Source organism: Neltuma alba, unplaced genomic scaffold (assembly GCF_004799145.2).
Source record: "Neltuma alba isolate B1F8T4 unplaced genomic scaffold, ASM479914v2 tig00001196_pilon, whole genome shotgun sequence".
NCBI classification, from domain to species: domain Eukaryota; kingdom Viridiplantae; phylum Streptophyta; class Magnoliopsida; order Fabales; family Fabaceae; genus Neltuma; species Neltuma alba.
Window position 1 is genome coordinate 123300 of NW_021632373.1, and position 21200 is coordinate 144499.

The 21200-nt window shown below is 32.7% G+C and overlaps 4 protein-coding genes across 5 annotated transcripts; 3 read left to right on the forward strand and 1 right to left on the reverse strand.

Annotated features, from left to right (window-relative positions):
• Window positions 1-3091: 3091 nt before the first annotated feature.
• LOC114752952 (ethylene-responsive transcription factor 2-like) lies at window positions 3092-4946 on the reverse strand. The gene is made up of 2 exons (XM_028941627.1): window positions 4763-4946; window positions 3092-3750 (listed from the first exon to the last, which is right to left on the reverse strand). Exons 1-2 carry the CDS (start codon window positions 4944-4946, stop codon window positions 3092-3094), a joined length of 843 nt encoding a protein of 280 aa, XP_028797460.1.
• A 412-nt stretch (window positions 4947-5358) lies between these two features.
• Window positions 5359-20877, forward strand: LOC114752980 (uncharacterized). 2 transcript variants are annotated; one of them, XM_028941665.1, is made up of 6 exons: window positions 5359-5366; window positions 7242-7245; window positions 16605-16651; window positions 17527-17653; window positions 18168-18240; window positions 20384-20877. In XM_028941665.1, exons 3-6 carry the CDS (start codon window positions 16624-16626, stop codon window positions 20651-20653), a joined length of 498 nt encoding a protein of 165 aa, XP_028797498.1. In that variant the 5' UTR covers window positions 5359-5366; window positions 7242-7245; window positions 16605-16623; the 3' UTR covers window positions 20654-20877. The 2 variants fall into 2 exon arrangements, with proteins under 2 accessions (XP_028797498.1, XP_028797490.1); XM_028941657.1 differs by lacking the exons at window positions 5359-5366; window positions 7242-7245 and adding an exon at window positions 16438-16497 and having other exon boundaries at window positions 16532-16651.
• LOC114752997 (50S ribosomal protein L18-like) lies at window positions 10454-11801 on the forward strand. The gene is made up of 2 exons (XM_028941676.1): window positions 10454-10892; window positions 11089-11801. The coding sequence occupies exons 1-2, from the start codon at window positions 10796-10798 to the stop codon at window positions 11484-11486; spliced, it is 495 nt and encodes a 164-aa protein (XP_028797509.1). The 5' UTR covers window positions 10454-10795; the 3' UTR covers window positions 11487-11801.
• LOC114753005 (uncharacterized) lies at window positions 12480-14078 on the forward strand. The gene is made up of 4 exons (XM_028941686.1): window positions 12480-12507; window positions 12718-12844; window positions 12986-13058; window positions 13641-14078. Exons 1-4 carry the CDS (start codon window positions 12480-12482, stop codon window positions 13920-13922), a joined length of 510 nt encoding a protein of 169 aa, XP_028797519.1. The 3' UTR covers window positions 13923-14078.
• Window positions 20878-21200: the final 323 nt, after the last annotated feature.

The following is a 21200-nucleotide window of genomic DNA, read 5'->3' on the forward strand; positions in this document are numbered from 1 at the left end:
AGTAATTTAGTAACTTTTTAAATCTTCCCAAATTAGTTAATTGTATCTTGTATTAAATATTGGAGGCAGTATATCATATTTTCCATGCATACATGCATCAAACGTCTTTTTTTTTTTTTAATCTTACATTAAATGTTTTGTTGACCGCAGTCCACAACTACTATTCTAACGAAATGTTGACGACATTGATCTTAAAGTACATAAAATGTAAAACATAAGATTTATTGAGACCTTTGACGAAACTCCAAAGCATCTATCGATGGCTCATCTATATATATTATACTCTTTTGGTTCTTAATATAAGACTTAATTATTAAGTTAATTTTAGTCATAAATATAATACATATTTCTCATATTTATCATTTTTTTTCTAAATTATCCTTAGAAATAATCCCTCAGCTATAATCAAGTAAGTGAGGGAAGGATGATATTAAGAAAGATGATTATAGTATTTTAGGAAAAACACGTCATGTTTTTTATAATTAGCCAACTTACCTAACTTTCTTAGTCTAATCAAATTAATTAAATAGACCTTGTCTTAAGAACAGGAGGAGTATTATGTAATTATATATTGAAAGTAAGTTGAACAATGACCATACCTGCATAAATTTTCCATGTCTCGCGGGGGACATTCATATACACATATATATATATATATATATATATTATAATTAAATAGACTATGATTGACTGCTTTTCAGTCTGAATGCAAATTAAAATATGTAATTTGAAAATTAAACTGTTTTACCATATTGTATTTTTCAACTAAGACCCACCTTGTAATTGACTAGATTAAAGTGTTTGAAAGCTCAAGGTGCACTAATAAGTAGTAATTAGTGCTGGTAATGAGAGTTGAATCTTCAACAACGAACACATACAAATACAAAAAATTAGAGAAATACTTTATTCAATTCTAAACACGAGTTAGAAAATCAAATATTAAAAAAATTAGTTAAGTTATGCCTGTTATAAATTTGTGTTGATACCTTTAAAAGACTATAGTCAATCATTATTTTCAAAAGTAAACCTTTAATATATATTATCGAAATGGATAGTTTAAAACAAATTTATATTATAAATTTCAGAGACAAAAAAGATTGAAGTATTATATTTAAAATAAAAATAAAACTCTTCAATTAAGTTTTATATTTTGGAGAATCTCAAAAAAATTATCTTTGAAATTCAAAATTTTAAACCAGTCTTGTTTACTATACTTTAATAACAATTGACATTATTTGAAAATAAAATGACAATACATTTTTATAATCATTCCTAATTTGAGAATTTAAAAATTTAGAAATATTTTGGAATTTTCCCTTCATATTTAGATCTGAAGTGAGTAGTAATTAAGTAGATATTCAACGAGTTTTTTCGAAAAGAATAAAACGTTGTTTAAGTCTTATAACCACACGCTTCTAGCTAAATATGCTTATTTGGTCCTGAAATAAAAAAATACACACGCACACACACACACATATTCAAAGGGGCTTTGTGACGGGTAAGTAAATAATTAGACACGCTTCCACATGTATAGATGTGTTGGGCATCATGTGACAAATAAAATGCACGAATCATACCTTGTGAATTTACGTTTGATGTTTTATTAGGTACACTTGCATGCATATATTTAATTTGCATTGGAAAATGAAACACACTACTATGTTTTCACAACAAAATACACTACTCATGATTTATGAATATCCTGAAAAATATATTGCAAATAACACTATTCACGAGGCATAAGTAGGTATAATTCCTGCTTATGAAACGAGATTAAATCATGTTTAATTTCAGTATAATTATTATTTATTTTTGAAAGAATATCCATGAATTTAATATGGTTTTACTAGCTATTTTGAAATGATTTGAAATATATGCTCTGAATGCTTTAATTTTGATTTGATTCTATCTAGCTGTTTGATCAAAACTTTGTCCCCCACATTAAGATCGTGCTTTTTTAATTATAATTTCTTTGCTTTTGTTTTTAATTGCTTTTATTGAAGAACTATATTGAAGTATTTTCCAGCTTCACGTGTATGTTTGATTACTGTTTTCTAATGCTAACATCTGAAAAAGCTGTTTGGTTATTTAATATCAAACATATGATATAATAATTAATCCATTTATTCCCAAAAGATTTGGGAATCATGTTCATGTGCTCGCATGTTGGCGGCCCTTCAATCAACGATCGATCAACCAAATTCAAATATGTTATGCTCAATATTATTTAAGCAATTTTTTTATTTTAATTTTTCCGTACACATTATGTAATAAAAATATAAGCCACATCAAATATACATTTAATTATTACGGCGTGGGTCAACCTTGACATCACCCGTAGGGTATCTATCATGCAAAGTTCTGAACTCCATAAAATATCAACAGATAGTTAAAAATAATATAATAATAACAAATTTTACCCCCATTAAGTTATGGATAGGACGACATTATTATACTCTTTCAATAATTTAATCTTTAAATAAATTATTAACCAAAAAATTCATATCTCGTTTACTTTTGATTAAGAAATTAAAGTAAAAAATTTCCATATACTTATGGTCAAATCACCCAATGCAATTTAGAATGTTATAAATGGTATGTATATTTAGTTTAATTTTGGTTCTTTCCTTCAAATTAAAAATTCATGATACTATCACATAGATGAATAGTGGTATTTTGGATGAAAGATTTTTTCAAAATGATGTTAGCGTCAACCGTGTCTTTTTTTTTTTTCCAAAACCAAAAACATCATCGTCGATAGCAAAAACTAATCTCTCTCACTTAACAGACTGCCTCTAGTTTTAGATATTATTTATTATGTGAACAATGGTAATTAGCTTGATGAGAGGAAATGATTATTAACAGATAGAATAATTTGATAATCAAAGATTTTCTTTGAGTAAAATCTTAGTAGTAACGCACCCCAAATATTATTTTATGGCAATTTCAAAACTGCAGCTAGACTTTTGAAAACAAAGAAACAAAAATCATCATTAGACACCAACATACAGAATTACATGAAGTTATTTTTTGGAAGAAAAAGTGTGTAGGAGAAGAGAAATAATAGATCATCATCAGTATTAATCCATTATTATTTCAAGCTTCTGCCTTGGCCTCTATTTGTTGCTAATTTATTCAACAGACTAGTCAGCCTCTTCTTCCTACTACTTGATCCTTGAGATCCACCGTTATCCTCAGATGCGCACACTGACGGCGATGAAGATTCCGGCGAGTGGCACTGCCGTGTCGTCTCGCTGACTAATCTTTCCGGTAGCTCTGGCCGCGATTCCGACCCAATGAGGTGTGGAAAATTGAGCTTGGCTTTTCTACCCCTCATCTTAAAAGCAGCTCTATCATAAGCCAATGCTGCATCCTCTTCCGTCTCATATGTCCCTAACCACGTTCTTGCTCCGTTCCTCTTCGGATCCCGGATCTCAGCTGCAAACTTCCCCCACGGCCGACGCCTTACACCTCTGTAATTCCTCCATCTAGGCGGCGCGTTCCTTTCACGCGCCACAGAATCTGCCTTACTACTAACATTATTATCAGCCCTGTCGCCACCTGCTGATGGTTTCATGGTGCCTTCATGCTCGCTGGAAAACACCGTGCCACTGGAGTTGCCCGGAGCCTGCTCAAGCGAAGCAGTAATGTCGCAGTTAGGGTTTGAAGCAGCAGAGCTTGACGCGAAGGAGACATTATTCGTCATGATAGAAGTGAAAGATGAAGGATCATGATGATCGTATTGCTGAACTGATCCGAAAGAAGAAATATTGTTAGGGATCATTTTTAGACGCCAAGTGAGAGAACAGAAGCACAGAGACGAGCAATACTGAAACACGACTTACTTATATGTATAGTGACGTTCGTTTGAAGGGATTGATGATATATTATTTTATTCTTGAGTTTTTGTTTTTTGACCCTAATATTCTTGAATTTGTTGTTTCCATGAAACTTCAAGTGGTTTTTAAGTTAACATAGAGCGGTTGTCCTCGCGCGTGGGATAAGTTTGTATACAAAGAATTTTATATATATATATATATATATATATATATAATAGATACATACTATATATGTATACATGACATGATATGATAGCTTCTTTTCTATAACATTTATTTAAGAGCTCTTTGATCATTTGCTTTCGTTTTCTTTTCTTTTCTCTTCTTCTTCTTCTTCTTCTTTTTTTTTTTTGCTTTTGTTTTTTGCCAACTGTTTTTGCTTTTGTTTAAAGTATGGGTCATTTTGCTTCGTTTAAACTATGGTATGCAAAGGCAAATCCAGAGTAAAATGTTAAATATTTCAACGAAAGTAATTGATAAAAACTTCATTATCATTCGAACAGAAAATTAATCTTTTAGACCTTTAATTTTTAACTTACTTATAATTTAATCCCTTAACTGTGATTCAGCATGATTTAGTCCTCAAATTTTTGATTTGCCTGTGACTCAACTCCTTGTTTTTTCATATTTTTATATGATTATCCTTACCATCTATAACTCATCTTACTCCTTCGGTCCTATTTATAAGACACTTCCAGTATGTTTTACACATACCAAAGAAAACCTTAAACTTCATTAACTCTCATTTACAATTTAATAACTTTTTAACTTTATTCCCATTTAATTTATATCATACCTCATGTAAACAAAGTCAACACAATAATAAATGAGGAGTAAAGTTGTACATCCATACAAAAAATTTCTCTCAGTATCCTATAAATAGGACAAAAAAATGTCTTTTCTCTCTGCCCTATAAATAGGACCAGAGCAATAAGTGGCAAAGATTTGTTTCCAACTCAGCTCCACGTGGCGTTGCTGTGTCATCTTCCTTGGAAACGCACACCAGTTCACCTCTCCTGATGCTTCCCCAGTTGGCGTTTTTCCGTTCAGCTTTCCCTTCAACTTTGCAGCACAAACCGACTCCGACTTCCAGTCAGCAATAGTCATAGAATTTGTTGATATAGTATTTTTTTCACTCCTTCGGTCCTTAATATAAGATTTACTACTTCCGGCTCTAATTATAAAAGCTAGTTGACTAATTTGAGGAGAGTAAGAAAATAAGTTAAGTTAGTTATTTACATAAATAGGTGTTGTTTTTCTTAAAATATACTACCTCCAGTCCTTAATATAAGACCTTATTTGACTTTATTTTGGTCCTAAATATAAGACCCCAATCCACTTTGTCCTCATATTTGTGCATTTTTTCTCAAAGTAATCTTTCTGATAATAATAGTCCTAGCTAATACATTTGATTAGTAAGGATATTTTAGAAAAGACGACATCTATTTATTACAAATAACTAACATAATTTATTTTTTTAATCTCCTTAAATTAATCAACTCGCTCTTATAATTAGGATTGGAGGTAGTATTTGGTAATCAAGTGTATTGGCTAGAACTATCATTATTAGAAGGACTATTTTGAAAAATAATGTATAAATATGAGAGACAAAGTAGATTAAGGTCTTATATTTATGACCAAAATAAAAGTCAAACGGGATCTTATATTAAGGACCGGAGGTAGTATTTAACTAATTTAATTAGATTAAGGAGCTTAGGTAAATTAGTTAATTATAAGAAATATGACATTTTTTCTTAAAACACCATAATCATCTTTCTTAATATTCTCTCTCCCTCTTCTACTTGATTATGGTTGAGGGAGTATCCATAAGGGTAATTTAGAGAAAATTAATAAATATGAGAAATATGTTTTATATTTAGGAAAAAATCAACTCAAGAATTATGTTAAGGATTGGAGGACTAGCTTTTTCACTATTTGGGTGACCCTGATACTGTAACTCACACGGACTCCCTTTAACTTGAAGCCATCATAAAACGCCAAAGGAGAACAGGAAAACGATGAAGAAGCTATCATTTTTGTTTTGTTTTGCTTTTTTTTCCCCTTTTCGAATTAGATTTTCCTGAAAATCATACAGAAACTTATCACGATTTTGGGGAGAAGTGACATTTGGCTGGTGCCATGGTGGTAGAATTTTGAATAAAAAAATGTCTTTAGCCCAAAGTTTAATGTACTTAATTTAAAGATCATAATACAATTAAAGTTGCTGGGCAAAGCAGAGCAAGGAGCGACTATTGCCGATTGGGAAATGGTGCCGGCGGTGCTGCAGAGTTGAAGGGAAAGCTGAAGCGGGGAGCAACAGAAGCAAAACGATATAGTGTTCCTGATCCGTTGCATTTAACCAAGATTATCCCCAAATCTAAATACTACTCCTCTGGTCCTAATTATAAGACCTAATTGACTTATTTGAGGAGATTAAGGAAGTAAGTTAAGATGGTTATTTATAATAAATAAGTGTTGTTATTCTTAAAATATCCTTGCTAATTAAGTATATTGGTTAAAACTATCATTATAGAAGGATTATCTTGGAAAAAAATGCATAAATATAAGAGACAAAATGGATTAGGGTCTTATAATTAGGACCAAATAAAAAGTCAAATTGGGTCTTATAATAAGGACCGGAGGAGTATCTCCGATTCTTAATATATATATATATATATATATGTTAGTTAATTAATTTGAATAGATTAAGAAAATTAGTTAAATTAGTTATTTGCAATAAATAGGTATTGTCTTTTTTAAAATACCTTCACTAATCATATTTATTAACCAAGACTATGATTTGATAAAACATTTAACATGTGTAACTACTACAAAGACTATCTTAAGAAAAATAGATAAATATAAGAGATAAAATAGATTTGGGTATTATATTTAGGATCAAATTAAAAGTCAAACTAACTCTTATATTAAGGATAGGAGATAGTATTACATGTAATCCCATTTTTGGTGTCGGCTTATTTTCTTTTGAAAAAAATGGGACCATTTTCCCCGATTTTTTCAGTGAGAGCCACAAGGAACCCCGTGAAGGGGACAACTCTAAATGGATAATGACATTAGTGTATTAAGCTTCAAATTCTTCATCATAAGAAATATTCGAACACCACGAACGTATGGAACATTATATATCTATATACTACCTCTTATCCTGAATATATAAAAATTAGTTGACTAATTTAAATAGGTTAAAAAGATTCGTTAAGTTAGTTATTCGCAATAAACATGTGTTGTCTTTCATAAAATGCCTATACTAATTAAATGTATTAGCTAGAACTGTCATTATAATAAGAACTAACTTGAAAAAAATAGACAAATATAAGAAGCTTGGAGTTTTATATTTAAAACTAAATTGAAAGTCAAATTAACTCTTATATTAAGTAACAGAGGTATACCGTAATTATCAATACCTTTATTAAAAAAATAAATGATGATTAACATAAAAATTAATGGATGATGGGATTTTGGGTAATTAAAATATCCAAAAAAAAAAGGGAAAAGAGGAAAAGATGCATTTTCAATTATGTACTCTTATTATGTGGCAAAAGAATTTCAGCACGTGGTCTAATAAGCCTTTGACTGTTAGAAATCTCAACGAACCTATACAAGACGGTAAATCGTGTCTAGTCAGATGACCAAAAGTCAAAAGTTTGTAAATAGTTAATTGGCTTTTGTGAATTATTAATAGCTAATTATGTGTTGTGATTGGCTTATACAAGAAGTTTTGTAAGTCAGTTTGTAAAAATGTTGCTTGAAGTTGTTAATACAAACACATATTATCTCCGGTTCTTAATATAAAAAAACTAATTAACTAATTTGATTAAATTAAAAATTAATTAATTTAGTTATTTGTAATAAATAGGTGTTGTTTTTTCTTAAAATACCAATCATGTGTATTAGTTAGAACTTTTATTTGATGTAAATATTTAACATGTGTGATTACCACAAAGATTACTTTAAAAAAATAAATAAATTTTCTGAGATAAAGTATATTAAAATCTTATATTTAAAGCTAAATTGAATGTCGAATTAGCTTTTATATTAAGAATCAGAGGTAGTATATAGTTAATATATTTTCGGAGAATTATAATGAAGTTTCAAAAAAAAATTACAAAATAAATCCTAAAAATTGTCATTTTTTACTTTGAAACTTATCATTACAAGCCACTTAGGTTGTTATTGAAACTTTTTAATAATTTTTTTTGTAAGCTGATTGTAATTCTCCCATATATTTTTGTGAGTATCTAAAGCGCTATTGTTAGTAACTCTAATTTGTTATTGTGAACGGCAAATTGTCCAATTACCAGTTTGACCACCCACAGAAGTAGCTTTTTTTTCTTAAAGAAAAAAAAACGAGGGACAATATAGTGAAAGAAGAACATTCACAGATCTGAAATTGGTTCCTTTAGACAGATTTGGGAGTTGTTAAACTTAATTAGCAAACCAATTTCACATTTGAGCATTTTGATTGAATTTAAAAGAAAATCTCCCCCTCTTCCAATTGATACTTGCACAAATTCTTTTTTTTTTTTTTCCGCTTACACACACACAATAACGCAACAACATTTTCTTCTCTAAATACTAGTAGATATATTTTTAGGAAAATTGTAAAAGTAATAAAAACGAGCTTCAAGATCCTTAAGGAAGAATTATAAAGCATGAGTCATATATATATAAACTATAAAATAATTTGACCATGACTATATGTTTTCCTTGGCTTGTGGTGAGCATTCATATATAATGGTGGTTGAACTAACACTCAGCTTGGATTTGACTAAGCTAGTTTGTGTTGAGACTTCAACAAACGAACATATATAAATAGCATAAAAAATAGAAAAGGTGATGAAATAGTAAGTAACTTAAACTAAATGCTAACTCAACCAAGTTTGATTCTTTAAATGGATTTATTTTTATATTTGTCATGATGATATCATCAAAAGGAATAAACGTTCTGGCCAAAAAAGGTAAAAAAAGAATCAATAACCTTAATTGCTATGTATTGACTAGATATTACTCCCTCGATCCTAAATACAAAACTTTTTTTATAGTTTAAATCCGGTCCTAAATATAAGATCATTTTCGTAGTGTAATTTGCGCTACAAAATGAGCCTTATATTTAGAACCAGAGGAGTAGTTAATTTTTGAGGGGCACGTTTAGGTTTGTTGATCTTGAAATCAACATCAGTATTATAATGATTAATCTTAAACAATATAATTGTCCATTCCTCGCTATTAGTTAGTTACATCACATGTACAATGTGCCGGTTAATTTATTACTAATTATTTGTTTATTTTTGTTGCTTTAGTGAAGTCTTTTCAACCTACACGTGGATGTAGGCGGGCGTGATGGGAGATGGCTGTTTTCTAAAGCCAAATTCTGAAAAGATGTATCCTAATTTCCACGGATGATATCTCTAAAAGATTCGGTGATTTGGATGTCATAATTAATGCTTGTCGGCCTTGTGACCAATGTTAGATTTTTTTTTTTGGGCCACGGCAAATGTTAGATCAAGCCAATATATTATTCTTTTGGTCCCTTATTATAAGAAACAACTATTAAAATTACATATTTTAAAATTTTAATTAAATTTAATTAAAAACAATAAATATGCAATATAATATGCACATATCTTTTAATTATATCTTTATAAAAAGAGCACATGAGAGATAATGAATGAAAATTTATTGCAGAGATAATAAGTAATGTATATTTAATAAAGCCGAAAATAAAAAGACTAATTTGATATTTCAGACAAAAAAAATTTTTTTTATATTTAGAAACTGTAATATGAGAGAGATTGTTTCTTATAAAAAGAAATGGAATTAGTGTCTCTTTTTCTTTATTATATTGTATTAATTTTGTTTTAGTTATAGCACATTGTTCAAATTATTTCGAAATCTATATGTAGATCTCTCTTCAAACTCAGTGTTTCTTTTAACTTTTAAACAAACTCAATGTTATATTCTAACTTCTCTTTTATTTTGAAACCCAAAGTTATTTTATTGATTAATCTTCGTTTATTAGTTGGTTTGACCTTGACATTTTCCACTCTCACTCTTTTTCATTCTCTCTCATTGACACGTCTCAAAATGTATACTGTAGAATAAAATGGGCTGATTATTAATGAAATAAGCAAAATGAAGTACTCTAGAATTTGGCGCAACATTCCATTATATAATTAATGGAGTTTTTTTTTGGGCCAAATACATAATTAATGGAGTTAAACTTATTATATTTTCCCAATACAAGTCACACGGGTCAATTAGATGGTAGCCATGTTGGGCCTTGTAGCCCAATTAGTACTAAGCAGCCCCTAGTACTTTATTATGAATCTTTCCGTCCAGCTTGGCGGGCGCGGTGCGCCAAGTCACCTGCGCAAGGTCGTGGCCCGTTTTAGCACCTGGGGGCAAGCTTTATCGTCAGCTGAGGGAAGCTGCGCTGAAAGCCTGAAAACACCAAACCACGTTTTGATTACTATTGCTAGCGATTTGAGAAAAAGAGGGATGATTTGTCACTGCAGCTTGAATCCCCAAAGCATTATCACCCCCAAACAGGGATTGGATTAATGAAAGGTAAATTGTGATGGTGCTAGTAAACGAGGTTCACGTCATGCTAGGTGCGGCAGAATATTGATAAACTCTTCTAATAGTTACGAGAATTGGTCGGTCTTCTTTTCAAGCCGAAGCCTTAAGGGATAAATTGCAGCAACACTTTTTGCAGAGTGTTACTTTGATGCTACGGGAGAAGTAATCAACGTGCGCACCAAGTGTTTGTTGAAATTACTGTGAGAAACTTAGCATTGCGTTGTATCCTCGAAGCGCAAGTTTTACTCTTCATAGTATGTTTCATCGCCGTGGCTTGGCAGGGTAAGGGTTCAGTGAGTCCTGCATTGGCATCTCAGCTTTTCACTCTTGTTTCCTTTTGAATATAACTACATAATATGGACCTTGTGAATGTTCCTGCGCTTCGATTTCCAAATTCTGCAGTCTTTGGAGTACAATTAAAGCCTTTTGTTTCCTCTCTTTCGCTGAGAAGAAGTAAGTTCTTCACAACTTACCCTTCCCAATTGGTATTTTGTGTTGTGAGGTTGGAATTTAGGTTTCTTATATGATTATAGGTTCATTATATTCTGAAATTGATTAAGCGACACTAATGTATTAAGGTTGTTTTGCACAAGGCTTCAGATAATTGTTATTGTGAAGAGTTTTTTTTTTTTTTCCCCTTTTTTGGCAGCTTTGATCAAGAATCGACTGGTTGTCGAAGCTAGAGCAAATGCTAGAAAGGAGAGTGCCAAAATCCGGAACAGAAGGAAGCAGAAGAAGTTTGATGGAACACCAAGAAGACCAAGGCTTTCTGTATTTTGCTCAGAGAAGCAGTTGTATGCAATGCTGGTTGATGACCAAAACAAAAAGTGTCTGTTCTATGGAAGTACATTGCAGAAATCTATCCGACAAGATCCCCCTTGTTCCAATATTGAAGCTGCTCAACGTGTTGGGGAGGAACTTGTCAAAGCCTGCGTTGAACTCAACATAAATGAAATATCGTCCTACGATCGCAATGGTTTTGCTCGCGGAGAAAGGATGCAAGCCTTTGAGATTGCAATCTCCAGTTTTGGATTCTTGCCAGGATAGATCTGTGTGGAAGACTATTCTTTTTCAGAAACAAGAGAAACAATCAAATGCAGAAAAGGATTTTACTTGGTTAGCACAAGATTCTGAATTTCTGATCAACTAAGGCACTGCTACAAGACCAGCAATGTTATATGGTAGGAAGTGTTAGGCTTTAAAAGGACAATATAAAGTGGAGGTCACCTAGATGAAAATACTAAGATGAATGTGTGATCATACAAGAAAATATAGAATTTGTAATGAGCATATGTATGCGAGTGGCTGCTATCAATGAGAAAATGGTAGAAAATCGATTGAGATGGTTTAGTTATGTGCAAAGAAAGCCTTTGAACGTGCCGGTAAGAAAATTTGATCAAATAGCATGAAATCCTCTAAAACGAGTAGGTAAGGTTAAAGAGAATATTTTATAAAATTATTAAGCGAGATCTTTCAATTAACAATATATTCAAAGACTTAGATAGAATTTAACGGAGTTGTTGTAGCTTTTATATTAAGGTTTTGTTGTTGTTGGGAATCCACAAGTATGGACTCAAATGAAGTGATGCAAACCCTTACGAAAACATTCTTTCCATCCTTCCCTCAACAATTTGAGGTGCCCAAAAAAATTCTTTCAAATAAATGGCCTCTAGTGATTATTCTTGACTATTTCACTTCATTTCATTCCATTCTTAAAAATTTAAAAAGAAAAAAAAAATCCCAAACACTACCCAAAGAAATATTGAGAATAGAAATATGCTTTCCTTAGAAACAGTGAAGAGAAATACGTAGGAATTATGCTTTCCTTAAGAACAATGAAGAACATGTTCTTGTTATCAATGAATCCACCTATGGATCCCTTGAAGAGAAATTAAAGTTGGGTGCCTTTGCCACTATATTGTTTTGAGTAAGATATAAGTAAGAATCTACCTGTACGTGTTCCTGCGCGCGCGCGCGCACGCATGCATATATCTTTCAAAGCCACAGTGTTTAATTTGTGTTTCAACTTTCAGCATCATTATGGGCCAAGTCTTAGACAGGTTTCAGGGTAATGCCCTATACCTTCTTATTGTTTTTGTTCCATCTAAAAAGTCTTTTACGGCTATTCACGCAGATCCATTGAAAACAAGAGAATCAAAAACTGTTTTCAATAAGTAAACTGATCATAGATCAAAGACACTTCAACTAGCAAAGTTGTGATATACTCTGTGTGTGTGTGTGTGTGTAATGGTCTTGTTTTGTAAATGACTGTGTACAGATAAGCAGTGGAGGCAAAGCAAAATAAGGAAGATAACTGATAAAGCTTTTGAAAGTCTGAAGAAGGAAGACGAAACTGCTCATTTGACATTTGAAGATCTGTATATTGCTGTTTTACTTGTTTACAAGTAAGGACTAATGATGTCCTTCATGATTCTCTCAAATTTTGCTGACAGTTTTCTGTTGTTGTTGTTGTTTTCGCCAGTAGACAATTTTCTGCTATATCTTATATGCCTTCTCTAGTTGAACTGTTTAATTATATGTTGCAGTGATCTTAATAAGCATCTGCCTGGTCCTCATTTTGACCCTCCATCAAAAGATAGAGTCAAACAAGTCATGAAGGTACCTACTTTAATCTCGGGTCAATGACCACTTTGGTTTTGAAATGTTAATAACCAACATTAGTTTTTTTTTAAACACAACAGGCTATATTGCTCATTTTTCAATACTTTTTGAGGTGATATTGCCCAAAAAAAACCCCTAGATACATAGCCTTTTTACAGATACTTTTAAGATAAAACTGGCCCTTGATCTTTTAATTTCTTGGTGTGATACTAATTTCAGGCTAAGGATTAATTATTCCTTAAAAATATTCGCAAAGAAGCCATGGGTACTCAGAGGTTTTTCTCCCCTCAGTATCGCCCTTATAAATTAAAAATGTTAGCAATCAATGTTAGTTTTTTTTGGCAAAATCAAAATTAATTTTTTGATGAAAAGGTTATGTATATCGCTTCTTTTTTAATACTTCCAAAGCAAATTGAATCTTAAAAAAAAAACACTTTCGAATATATACAGTTCATTCAGAAATACTTTTAGGACAAAAATAACCTTTAACCTTTATTTATTTATTTGCTGTTATGCTAATGCAAAACCATGTGAGTATAAGAACATTGTGTGATTGAGTGACAAAGTTTTAATATGCAGGAATGTGATGTGAATCCAGATGGGAAAATTGACCGTGATGAGTTTTATGAATTCATTAAGAGGATGACAGAGGATACATTCACAAGGATAAGTCAAGGGCTGATTGTGACTCTGGTGGTGGCACCAATGGTTGCATTGGCAACAATGAGAGCTATTGAAGGCCTCCCAGGTTCTATTGGCAAGATTGCAAAAAAGATTCCCAAATCACTCTATGTATCACTTGTCACTCTTGCAATTGTGGCACTCCGTAATTGGTTGCAAAGGATCTCTTATAACAACTAAACTTCCCTACAACTTATTCAATAAAACTTTCAACTCTGTTTCTTCTTATACTCATGTTAAGCCTTCCTTAGGACTTCAGAGCCAGGCTTTATGTTCTCATGAAGTGAAGTTTACGACTTCCCGTTGACAAAATGAAGGGCTTTTGTGTTGCTTTAATTTGATTTCTTATTTTCCCTACTGAGTTAATGTCTTGCACTTTTATGTCATATATGTGTGTGTTTGGGGAAATTGATTTTCACGGGAAGCAACTTCTTCATATGGAAGAAGGGAGGGGGGAAAAACGCAAAAGCAGAGTGTCATTTCTTACCCTCTGCTTTATCCACTTAAGAGTCTCTCCGAGCCAGCGTCCTTCAAAAAAATAAAATAAAATAAAATAAAAACAAAAAAGACAGCTTTTTGATAGTAATTTATAAAACATGAGGGAAGTATATAAGGATAGTGAGCATATTTATGAGCAAACATAAGCAGCTATAAGCAAGCACATACTCCTCCGGTCCTTAATATAAGACCCATTTAACTAATTTGATTAGATTAAGAAAGTTAGATAAGTTAGTTAATTATAAGAAATGTGACACGTTTTTCCTAAAACATCATAATCATCTTTCTTAATACCCTCTCTACCTCTTCTACTTGATTATGATTGAGAGAGTATCCATAAGGGTAATTTAGAGAAAATTGATAAATATGATAAATGGGTCTTATATTTAGGACCAAAACTAACTCAACAATTAGGTCCTATATTAAGGACCGGAGGAGTATAATGATTTATGGTGATGGTTTCAAGGTTGGCAATTGTGGAGGAAGAATTTTTTTTTTTTCATTTTTTTGGTACAATTTTTTTTTTTCCATTTTTTCAAAAGAGCATTTATGCAAATAAATAAAAATAACAGCCCACTTCAAACCCAGATGGAGGCTGCATAGTTCACGGGCATTCTTTCAATAACCAAAATTTTAAATAAATTGTCAACTTAAAGCTTCTGTATGTTTCTGTCAGTTCCAGGTATGGAGAAAGGAGAATAGTTAGATTACACTATGTTTGGATTGCTATTTAGTCAAAGGCTTGTTTGGACTGGCTTCTTTTCTATCTAGTTTTTGGAAGAAACGAGCGGCACGTTGAGATGTGGGAAAACGTCAAGGTGACAGCGTTGGGTGGTTGTAAAAGCCAATCTACCGTTAGGTGTATTTATTTACCTAGATTTGCCTCTTCTCTTTCTGCTCTTCCAAACTTGTCAAACTTCAAGAAGAATCAAAGCAATATGGCGGCCTCTCTCTCTGTCTGAATCGCACTTGAAGAAGGTTCAGTAGCATGAACCAGTCCCCATCTCTAGCATCCTTGCACAGCCCATCAAGCTCACCTTCTAGAGAAGATGAAGACCAGACGCTCTCGCCCTCTCCACTCTTTTGTCCGGCTTCAGTCGCGATCCTCCAGCTGAAAGAAATGACGAACGGTGTGCCCCAAACGAAACAGTGAAGATGTGAATAATGAAAATTTGCTGGCCCACGTGTTTCTCATGTGGCCCCTCACAATTCTCTAATCTAATGGGGGAAAAGAAAAGATACAAATAGAAAGGGGAAAAAATAAAAAAAAAATTTATAGTTTTTTTAAAAGTAATTTCTCTCACTTATAAATTGTTATAAAATATAATAATACATATAAGTATTTTAGATAGATTATATAATATATGTTATAATTAAATAATTCAAAAACTTTCTTAATTTTTTTCAAATTAATTATATGGGTCATGTGTTAATGATTAGAGGTAGTATATCATTTTCAACACAAATAAAAAACAATTTTTAATTCTTATATTTCTCTTAAATTATCATGTGGGCATATATATTATTTAACAAAATTTATGTTATTTTCAGTTATTTTATATATAGACTTACCTGTTTTTATTAATCATGTAAACAAATTTTAATTTATTAAATTGACATTTTTATGAAAGTCAATTCAAATATAAATTATAGTACACTGACTGACTTTTATTTTAACCCATCATTATAAAAATCAAGAGAAATAAAAATTAATTTTGCTACCGCTAATATAATCACAGCTTTAAGCTTCTTTTTTTTTTTCCGGGTGAAAGGTTATGTTAGACTTTTGATTAATGAAGTAAAACTTTATTGATTTTTTTTAATAAGAGAAAATCTCGCCACCTGACATCCGACGTTTTACCCTGATCCCAGCCTTCCGATACAAGTCACGTATGCGTACTGCGAGCAGCCAATTAGTAAATTCTATTGAAGTTCTTATAAATATGAAAGAGCATTTATGTAAATCTGCCCAAAATTTTAATTTCATTAAAGGCATCAAGTCATTTCCTTGGATGTTTTGTCATGCGACTTAGATGTCATTTTTCCATTTTTATATTTTCCGCGTGGGAATGCAACGAGCGATCATTACGGATCCAGACAACGAGCGGCATAGTTGAGTCCCCAGTTTACAAATTTGGTGTCTTTCGTCCAACTTACACATATATAAAAATCTGGGGAGAAAATTAACAAGTTTTGACGTGACGGTTCTCCCAATGAAAGAAAGATCAATCCCACATGATCATGTAGTAAGAATAAGATATCAAAATCCTGGTCAAAAAAAAAAAAATAAGATATCAAAAATATCAGTAAGCCTGAAGTCCTCTTCCTCAAAACCTTCAGCTTTTGACCTTATCTCGAATCCTCCAAAACCGAGTGTTTCATCATGGGGCAAGTCTTGGGCAGGCTTCAGGGTAATTGGCTGTCTTCTTGATTCGATTATTTTCCTTTCTTTGTTTCATTTGAAGCATTTTACTCCTATTCACGCAGATTCAGTGATTCCTGGATAGTTTTTTCTTCTCTTTCTCCTCCTTTGCATTTTCCCTTTGTCGCTTGCTGTTACTTCTCTGTTTGTGTGGATTGTCCTTTTGTTCTCAGAGATCAGGCTCAAATGATGGAAACATAAGTGGTTAAAACTTAAAATGAAGAGTACCTGATGAGTTTGCTTTTGGGCTGAAATCTTGAAGCTTTATTAGTTCTCTGTTGTGTCCTGCTAATTCATGTTAACTTTCTTTGTGCTACTTGCTTAGAAATTACAGATTCAGTTCTGTTGTTGTATTTTCCCTTTTTCTGCGTGACGGGTTTTGTACTACCAGTGTTTACTGCAGTTAGTATGGATTACTCTGAGGTATTGACAGCAAAACAAGAGAAAATTACTTTAATCAGAGAACGAAGTTTTATAATTGGTTTCTGCTGAAAATTAATCTTCAGTTAGTGATATAAAAGAGAAAACAAGAGAACCAGACACTGTTTTCGCTAATCCCACTGTCACAGCCTCAGGGTATTTTGATTAATTGAAGACAAAGAGGTTTTAGATAAACAAACTGAAGGTACTATAATATGAAACCCTAACTTGTTACTCCATAAACCATGCCATCATTTCACCATAGCACAACTAATATTTTTTTCCCATTCTAAGTCCAAGACACTTCATTAAAGTTGTGATGTGTGATGCCCTTGCTCTTATGATGATCTAATATTCTTTTGCTATTCTAAGTCAAAGACACTTCATTTAAAGTTGTGATGGGTGATGCCCTTGCTTTTATGACTATGCTGACTCCAAAAACAGGTAAGGAGTGGAGGCACAGACAAATAAGGAAGATAACAGATCGAGTTTTTGACCGTATTATGAATCAATCTGGAAAGGCTGATTTGACATTTGAAGATCTGTATATTGCTGTTTTACTCGTTTACAAGTAAGACATCTGCTTCATGATTTTTTTAGCATTGTTCATGTATCAGATGGCCCAACCACAAAGCTAACTGGAAAAAAATGAATACTAACTTTAATGAAAAAGAGCAAAAACGCTTCGTATAGTTGCTTTGCTGCTGGCATGTGTTTTTGTAAGCCAAATGCTGCTTCTTTCTTTTTCTTTTTCTGTTTTTTTTTTTTAAATGTAATTCTGTGAGTAATGAAATTCCCATTTTACTTGAAGAAAAAAGAAAGAGGGTAAGAGCACAGATCCTCCAAACCAATAATTGTGCTTATACTGACGTTCTCTTTATAGACTGGGCTAGCCCACTGACAAGTTAGCCAAACGGCTCAACCTGACCAAGAACGAATCTTATCAAATCACAACATCTTATTACTTGGGCTACTCAAGAAATTGGACTAATTAACTAATTGATCTCTGAACATCAACAAGTATTCTAGTTTAGTTGACAAAATTCTATAATGCCCTCTAAAATTGAGCTGTTTAAATGTTGTAGTGATCTCAATAAGTATTTGCCTGGTCCACATTTTGATCCTCCACCAAAAGACAAAGTCAGAGAAGTCATTCAGGTACATTTTCTGTGTGATGCTGGGACAAAACTTTGTGGTATCTTAATTTACATATATGAAACCACTGCTCTGTGGAGCTGGATCTATGTGCTGGCACTCTGTTTCTCTGTCATTTAATGATTTGTACGTGCTTAAAATTTTTGTTTTTTCCCCCTCATGATAGGTGATTCATCAGCTTCACTCCCAACTTTGATTCCTCCCCTTCACCGTTTCAGTGTCAATCTTTATAAGATCACTTTAAAACTATGGATAATTTTATTATGAATCAAAAAAAGGAAAAATTAAATAGGGCTCAGGTATACCATTTAAGTAGGGTTTATAGCTTAGAAGCTTCAGTTTTATGCTTTTGGGCACCCTTTTGCCTTTCTGGTGGGAAATCTGAGGATCCAGAATTTAGGGATGCGGAATATTTGGTTAAGCGTTATTTGATGGGTGAGAGTCGGGACACATGCTAGCATCAAACCATTTCATAATCTTCTCATGACCTCAATGTATGATCAATATTGTATGAAGATTTTTGAATCATTATAAGTTTGGAATTGCTGTCCTGAAATTCTAGTTGAGGGCTACAAATTTTGGGAACTTTACCACCATTCACAGTTATAATTTCAAATTCTTCAGCCAACAAAAACCAGGGACAATGTTATACTTCTGATGACTGAACTTGTTCACCGCTTTGGTCTTTTACTTAGGTAATTAATTTGTAAGGATTCTTGTGTTCAAATAAATATTTAAGGATATATCCAACTTTGAGTTTATCTGAGTGAGGAAGTCTATTTTGGAAGGCTGTTAGAAAGAGGTAGCACATAAGGGTTTCCCGATGAAGAAGTAAAATTCTGTCTTGTAAAAGAAAGCAAAGCTACTGAAGTTTTCACCTAGTGAAACTGTTGGCGATTCTAAAGGAAATGGAAGGCCTATGTTAGGCGCAAACATATGAGCGAGGGTCAAATGGCTTAATTTTAGGAACTGTATTTTCTTTGTTGATTGTTATTTCCTCTTCATTATGCTTGATGTCAGGGGTTGTTTGTGATATTGTTTCCATGGCTTCGGCACATGCTTAGTTTTGCCTATGTGAAGCTTAGGGCTTCAGGCTTATAAATCAGTATTATTTTTACATTGGGTAAAATTACATAGTTTTGTTCCTCTCCTCCCTATTGTATCTTCCCCTGTTGCTTTTACTTTAAAAATGATTATCTTTCAAAAGCCTGCTTGTTTAGAAGCTACAATGTCCCTGAACATGAGAAGAGTATATCGTTCTGTTGGGAAAGAAGGTTAACTTTTTGACGCCCAAGCTGACCGACCACGTGAAGGAAGGACTAGAAGATCTTTTGTGATTCACAAGATCAACAGAAAGGGAATATCTTGTGATGAAATTAATCATGTTAAAGGAACCTAGAATTCAGACTTTTAATACAAAGATGGCGGAATCTAGCTAAGACAGTCACTATTAAAGTGAAAACAAATGGAATTATAGAAAAACCCAACATCGATCTAGGACCAGAAATTGTCTGCATTTTAAATTGAAGTGACCAAGGTTAGTAAGAAATTTGTGCTTCTTGTCAGCTTGAAAGTGATTTGCTGTTTATTAAACTTGACATTCTTATCGATTTTCTTGTCAATTTGAAAGTGACTAGTAAAACGTAGTGTCATATTTTCTTAATCAGTTCATACTGATTCTCAAGATTATGGATAATATTAGGCACATGAGGTGTTTCTCACTTCAATGGTGATGTCAATGCTTCTTTTTTTCAATTTCATTTTAATAAAACAGAGTAACAAAACCAGATTGGTTGCATATGTCCTGTCACGATAACTCCTAACCTATCATTATCAACCATATTTTCAATCTAAAGATCTGGGTAATAAATAATAATATGCATCCGAATCTGTTTATACAGATGCTTCTTTTGAGTCTTTCAACTGCTTCAGTTACAGTAAGAGCTTTCCTTATACGTGGTTATTGATACATGGGAATTAGGTGTAAGGTCGGAGGTAGTTTGGGAATATGGGTATTAAGACTACAGATAGGAGGGTCGATTGGTGTAATGAGTAACTGTTCAGTGACCTTGTCCCTGATTCCCATGTATCAGTTATTGTCTGTAATTAGGAACTTCTTGTCGTCTCATTTTATAACAACTTGCAGGAATGTGATGTCAATCTCGATGGGGCAATCGACCGTGATGAGTTTTATTTGTTCATTAAGCGGATGAGAGGGGACACGTTCACAGTCATAAGTCAAGGGCTTATTGTCACTCTGGTTGTCGCACCAGCAGTTGCAGTAGCAACAAAGAGGAGTACTGAAGGTGTACCAGGTGTTGGGAAGGTGGTACAAAGGCTACCCAATTCGGTTTATGCATCCCTTGTTACTCTTGCAATTGTGGCATTCCAAAATTTAGGACAGCAATCTGTGTAGTGGCCATTACTTGTGAATTCTATGTGGCAGATGCTTAAAAAATTGTGTCCTTAACTTTTGTTCTTTATCATTGGATGCATTTTAGTCCTCAGATGCTCCTTAGTGCCCTGTAAGTAATAGTTGTAGTTGTCAGTTTGGACAAAAGACAATGCATGTGCAATAAATTGTCTTGGGTCAAATTGTTGTGATATTATTATTGTTGTCGTTTACTGTGATATTTCTTATTTCAATTGTTTTTCTTTGCCTTAATCAGTTTTAGTGAACCCCATTGCAAGGATGATCTGAGTTCTATAGATGTTTGAAGAAAGGAAAGTTAACTGTCTTACCTGGAGCTGTTCCTCCTGAGGCTGGTTCCATTTCTGAAACAGTTTCCATATCTTATAATTGACTAATGACTACTGTCTTCTTTCTTGGATTTAGATTTTAATATTTTGATTTGATCTTCCAAATAGGTGGAACTTAAGGATGGGAGGAATGACACTTAACATAGTCTAACAAGATCCATGTGCTAACTGTCATGACTCTTCAAAACTTTTTAATTTATTGT